This window comes from Bos javanicus, chromosome 18 (genome assembly GCF_032452875.1).
Source record: "Bos javanicus breed banteng chromosome 18, ARS-OSU_banteng_1.0, whole genome shotgun sequence".
In the NCBI taxonomy this organism is placed as follows: Eukaryota; Metazoa; Chordata; class Mammalia; order Artiodactyla; family Bovidae; genus Bos; species Bos javanicus.
Genome location: NC_083885.1, coordinates 60,530,632 through 60,536,924, shown reverse-complemented (window position 1 = coordinate 60,536,924; position 6,293 = coordinate 60,530,632). Strand labels below are relative to the sequence as shown.

The 6,293-nt window shown below is 42.6% G+C and overlaps 2 protein-coding genes and 1 pseudogene across 2 annotated transcripts in view; all 3 read left to right on the top strand.

Annotated features, from left to right (window-relative positions):
- Positions 1–488, top strand: part of LOC133229654 (zinc finger protein 271-like) — a 3,781-nt gene extending 3,293 nt beyond the window's left edge. Inside the window, exon 1 of the mRNA XM_061386252.1 lies at positions 1–488. This exon is cut by the window's left edge and continues 3,293 nt beyond it. The gene's annotated coding sequence lies outside the window, so the exon portion shown is untranslated.
- Positions 1–488, top strand: part of LOC133229722 (zinc finger protein 883-like) — a 974-nt pseudogene extending 486 nt beyond the window's left edge.
- Positions 1–6,293, top strand: part of LOC133229466 (putative zinc finger protein 727) — a 38,027-nt gene that overhangs the window by 14,390 nt on the left and 17,344 nt on the right. Inside the window, exons 6-7 of the mRNA XM_061385833.1 lie at positions 1,014–1,104; positions 2,516–2,590. Coding sequence (XP_061241817.1) covers positions 2,576–2,590 — 15 coding nt within the window. The 5' untranslated portion in view covers positions 1,014–1,104; positions 2,516–2,575. The remainder of the gene's footprint in view (positions 1–1,013; positions 1,105–2,515; positions 2,591–6,293) is intronic.

The following is a 6,293-nucleotide window of genomic DNA, read 5'->3' as shown; positions in this document are numbered from 1 at the left end:
GAATGTAACAAAGCTTCTCATCATTGCTCAGTTCTTACTCAACATCATCGAATCCATTGGGGGAAAAACCATACAAATGTAAAGAATGTGGCAAAGCCTTCATTAGGAGTTCGGCCCTTACTCAACATCACCGAATTCATACTGGGGATAGACGTTATAAATGTACAGAATGTCGCAAGGCCTTTATTACATGTTATAATCTTACTGAACATCGGCGTATGCATACTGGAGAGAGACTATATAAATGTACTGAATATGGCAAAGTCTTTGGTTACAACTTTGCTCTTACAACATCGGCGAATGCATGCTGGAGCGCGACCTTATGAATGTACTCAATGTGGCAAAGCCTTTAGTCGAAGTGCTTATCTCACTAAACATCTGAGAACACACACTGGAGAGAAACTCTAGTAATGGAACAAATGATGGAAGAGGTTTGCCCTAAACATGCATCAGAAAACACAAGAGTTTATAGAAAAAAAAAAAAACAATGGAAATGATATAACCAATATGTAGAAAAGTATTTAATCAAAAGTTAAATGGAAATAAATATCAGAGATTGCATAATAGAAGGCATTTCATCAATCTTGTTTTCAGAAGTTTCTATGAAGTACAATGACTGTAGGTAGTACTCCATAGTTAAAATACACAGGAAATGGACGTATTACCATGAATTGTGAGATGAAGGTTGATGGTTAGAAAGTTACAATTCTTAGCAATGTATGTATGAAAGTGAAAGTAAAGTCACTCAGTCGTGTCCAACTTTGAAACCCCATAGACTGTAGCCTACCAGGCTCCTGTGTCTATGGGATTTTCCAGGCAATAGTACTCGAGTGGATTGCTATTTGTATGCTCGTTTATAATGACATGATTTGAGATTCTTTGACGTGAATGTAATTCAACACTCAATCCATACTAAGCTTTCTACTGTGTTTGGAAACGTAGATTTTTTATGGTTTATTAAAGATTAGCCTTTTTATATTGTGTTGCAACCATTTCTATCTATCCTCCATTAGAAGATGAAGGATACCATAATGTAAAATGGACAATGACCATCTAAATGGAGGTTTTTAGCATTGATGTGAAATATCTGGAAGTTGCCATTATGTAAGTGATCATTTAATCTTTCCATGTATTAAAGTAAGATAGAAGTTGGTTCTAAAGTTTCAATAGTAATATCGTTGATTTGTAAGAAAAACACAATGAGAGTTCACTGCAATATTGATGTATCTTTACAATAGCAACACACAAGTCATGATTATTACTTGACAATGTTGAAATGAAGACAGCTTCTGTGATAACCCAGAAACGTATTAGAAAGTCTTCCTGGAAGAGGCGTGGAATTAGTGTATACCATGCTTCCTAAGTGCTTCCTAGGCTTTGTTTGGTAAGCTGTAAAAGTCACAAATCTCATATCCTTATATCAAAAAACGAGTATTGTTGACAATTTCCCTAAACTGGTCCATGCTGTTGCTGCCTCAGCATCTGTCTGGGCAGCAGGCAGCCTGTGGTTTCTTGAACTCAAAAGCCAGTCCTGTGAGCACCTGCTCTCTATATGACCACCTTCCTTGAGATCAACAGTCTTGCTGAACCACAGGGTCTACTTTACAAGCCCCCCTTCATGACACCCTCACAGTGCCCACCTGATTTGTTGTTTTGGTTTGAATGGTTTAATTCACACTCACCCTAGGGAGCCCAGAGCACCTCACCCAGCGTAACTTCTACAGGCTAAACTGCAAGAACTGGTGTTTTCTCTGGCTGATTCTAGCTTTGACCTCTCTCAGAAATCCCTGCCCGAAATCCTCCCCTACAGAGAGGTCTTAGGTGTGGTGAGTGTGAGGCTTTGAGCTCAGGACTCCTGAACATTGGTTTGGGAGAAGAAACATCAGAAAAAAGTGGGATTTGCTGATGACTCCATTAATGGCCACACTGTAGACCTGCAGAGTGATAACTTTTTGGAGTGGGGACCTGACCACCAGGGATTTGTATTCATTGAAATGGTTCAGAAAGAATCTTTAGCCAAGTAGTTTCCATCTGGTTTCCCATCAGGATCACATGACCAGTGTCAGGAACTGACCTCACTGATGCCCTCCCAACAGAGTTCTATGTTGGTCCTGTGGGAGCATCACTGTGGTGTCTAGGAAGTGCTCCAGGGCATTCTAAGCAGAGGCCCGGGTTAAGGAAGTGCCTCCTGATCCATCTGTGAGAGCTGAGCCCTGGCTTCGTCCATGGAGAGGCAACAGGGTTGGTTTAGCTGGATTTGGACAGAGAAAGTCAGTCAGCTCACATCACCTGTGAGAGCAGAGTTTTAGGAGCTCTCTATGGGGAGAGAACAATCCAGAAATAAGTTCACAGGCTGGTCTCCAGGTAGGAATTTATTGTTCCCAAATCTCTCCTGAGACAGAGGACAGGAGAGGTCGGTCTTCTCAGCTTTTCAAAGCCCTTCTGTCTGTAGGAGCATTGGTTGCAGGTTAAAGAGCTGTTGTGATGCCCTCAACGGTATTTTCTCAAACCTCAGAAGTGCGTTTGCAGCATAATATCCCTAGAAAAGACAGAGCAGGAGGAAGAAGAGGAGGAAATGGCAACTTCTCAGGTAAATATCCTGTCCTGGGTCTGGGGCTGCATCTGCTTTTCTTCCTGAAGTGCCCAAATGAGAATCTGCAAGCCTTTAGCTTTCTGCTCCTAGTTTTTCTTCCCGGGTATCTCATCACCTTATTTCGTCCCATTTCTTCTTATCATAGTGAAGACCAGCCCGTTAGACTTCCTTGTGTCCCAGAGCCTTTGCTCCATTGTCTGCATCCTCGCTTTCTATGGAACATGATGAATTCTCAACGTGAATCAGCGACTTTCAACTGTTGAAACTATTATTTTTGTGAGAGATCAGCATGGGGAGTCACTCCTATCCTCACTCCCACTGGGATGTGGTTTGGTGTTGGGATTTTAGGGACGTTGCGAAATGCAGTGATGACTTAGCACCTGGGTGCAATATAGATATTTAAAACAGAGTTTGAAAATGCCATTATACAAAGAACCAACTCTCTTCTGTCCATGGGATTTTCCAGGCAAGAATTTTGCAGTGGGATCCCATTTCCTCATCCTGGGGTTTCTCTCCACCCTGAGACTGAAACTACATCTCCAGCATTGGTAGGCAGATTCTTTACCACTGAGCCAGCTGGGAAGCCCAGTGACTCAACTCAGAGGTCCACAGTTTTTCAGGAAATTTTCAGAAATAAAAAGAAAACTAGGAGATGCTGTCCTTTGCATTGCTGAGTCTTACTACTTAAATGCATTATTAGGATACTAAACAGGGGAAGTATATGTGAAATAAAATTTGCATAAAATTGACAGTTTTAAATGTTAGATTGAAGTTATAATTTCATTGTTAATTCCAGAATGCCCAGGCAGTGATTGTGCATCTTTCATGTGATTCATTTACACCGTGACATCTGATGTCCACTGGTTCTAGAGACATCACTCTGACATCATGAGACTATGAAGTTCATACTTCTCTCTCTCTCTTTAAACAAGGTTGTGGAAAAAAGGAAGAATGAATGTGTGGAAATGCTCATAGTTAATGGAGAAACTCCCCATCTTCTTGGTTTCTCTTTGCTTCTGAGAATGAACACTCATTATGTTGATTATAGATAGTGGGTTTTCGGGGTAGGGGAATTGATCACTCAAGCCCAGGTGTGATGTTTCCAGAACACTCCAGGCTCAAATCACAGACACAGTCTTTTTACCACCTCCCTGTACTTCTACCCCATGACTCATGTTCACTGGTTTAAGTGTTTCTGTGAGATTCCCATGCTGTGAATTTGTTTTCTTCCACTTGACTTGAACAAGTGTCTTGGAAAGAAAAATGAGGGATGTGCCTAAACTATCACAATTAACGAAGTAACTTCCTGTCTTCTTACCTTCTTTCTGCTTTGGAAAATGAACACTCATGTGTGTTTAGCAGAGATGCTGGGTTTGGGGAATGGCGGTTTTCATCCCAAGCCCAGGTCTGATCTTTTCCAGTACACTCCATGCTCACATCACAGAGTCTTTTCACAGTTTTGTATTTTCCAAAATGTTTACAAGAATCGTATTAGTCCTAATCTATGCTCAACTGTATTAAAATTTAAAATACAGCTCACTGCAAGTAAAGAATATCGTCCTCTAACATTATGTACATATTACTACATTCAAAATTACCTGAGTTTAGTGACATGAAAATGTCTCTCTTCCCCCTAAATGAGCATATAGCCCCATTTGAGTGTATGTCTGTACTCCGTGGAGATGAGTTTGAGTAGGCTCCGGGAGTTGGTGATGGACCAGGAGGCCTGGCTTCTGGTCATGGGATCGCAAAAAGAGGGATACGACTGAGCAACTGAACTGAATTGTGTGTATGAAAATATTAACATGACTTGATCAATTTTTTCTTCTTCTTCTTTTCTTTTTGCTTTGTTTTTCTGAAGAACTTCTGTGGAACGGAATGACTACCCGTTCCAGTATTCCTGTTTGGGAATTTCTTGGACAGAGGAATCTGGCAAGTTAGAGTCCATGGGGTCACTAAGAATGGGACATGACTGAGTGGCTAAAACTTTTCTTGCCTTTAGTATTCTTTCCAGTTACAGAAACTTCTATCAACTTATCTTAGAGTTGTCTCTGTGAATCTGTGTTTTATTAGTTAAAGTCTAAAGTACATAAACTGAAGTAACGTTTAAGCTCTGCTATTTAATGGCTATTTGTTAAAATATGTGCCAAAAAGTACAAGAGCAACATTACTGATTTTTAGTTATTTCTCTTGCACTTTCAAGACTCTGATAAAAGCAATCAGAAAGATACAGAGCATATACTAAATAGTTAAAATGATTCTTTCTGCCAAGGTTGTGGTTACCCAAAGAGTGAAGAGCAGATAAAACCAAGGAGGGTCTTAGAATGCAGAAACTGAAAAACCAAACCCATATTGTCTCATGTCTGGAAATTCTTTTCCAACCAGCACCCAGACCATGACATTTTTCTGGCTTGTTCAGGGACTTGGAGTCTCTTGCCCCCCCTCGCACCCACCCCCCACCCCCCACACCACCACCACCCCCCCCCAACGCCCTCACTTCTCCTTTCTCACAGGGACCCTCTTCCAACAGGCAACTTCTCTGGTGGCAACTGAGGAATGCTGGCCAGGGTTACCCTCTGGTGTGTTCCAAACGCTCCACTGCTCACTGCGCCCAAAGTATCTGTGACTTGAGTGGGTGAGGGTCTCTCCTTTGTTTTTTTGCAAGTGAGGACTATGCCAACCAATATTCTGTGGGCACAGATCAGACATGCAAAAGCCATTAGGGCTCCTGCCACAGAAAGACTTCCATGTAAGGATGGGGGTGTACAGAATGGATCAGGCCACAAGGGCATCCACCCGCAGCAAGACAGCTGCCATCCACCATGTCAGGCTGATAGTGGTTAAAGCAAAACACAGAGCATTCTTCCCAGGCCACTGCCTCCCGGATATATTGTTCGGCGGATTCCTCAGCCTTCTTCCCTGTCACTTTCTCTTCTTTCCCTTTTGGTTTGGATTGATTTACAGAAGCCTGGGTATTGCCTCTGAGCCATCCCAAGAGTGCCTTCCACGTTTCAGGAAATCACCAAATGGTGAGTCACCTGGTTGCTCCCAGGAATCTCTGTCTTTCTCTGCCCGTGTCACCTGGTGGCTAGCTGCTTGGTTCTCAGAGGTCTCCTCTGACTGTTGGATGTGACTGTTGGGCCGCTCGGCCATTCTGTGCCCTCAGTCACACGGAGAGACCACTAGGGGAAAAGGGACGTCTTTCTGTCAGCCAGTGACTCTCAGTACTCGCATTCTATGGTAGATAGGCTATGAGTGGGTTCTGTTACATCCCAGGAGGCTCTCTCATACTCAACCCTTGGCTACATTCTCAGAAACTGGATACTTTTGACCCTCCAAAAGGCCTGGCTCCAAAACAAACAGGGGACCCCCAAAAATGGCCTCTGAATGGCTCACTAGGTTTTGCCAAAAGACAGGAAAGGACTCAGAATTTCCTTATGTTCTGTTGCCTCCCTGTCTCCTGTCCCTCTGTCTGTCTCCAACAGATTTCCTAGATGACCTCTATGTGATCTTTCATATCCACATGATCTCTAGGAAAGGATTCTGAGGTTCCCTTTGGTCCAGGTTTCTTCTATATTCAAAAGCCTGAAGGATCAAAAACTGTCCCAACATTTCTAAAGTATCCCTTTCTAAGGAAGCTTATCTCTCACGTGGAGAGGGAACCAAGCTTCCCCCACGCCTGAACATTCTAAAGAATTCC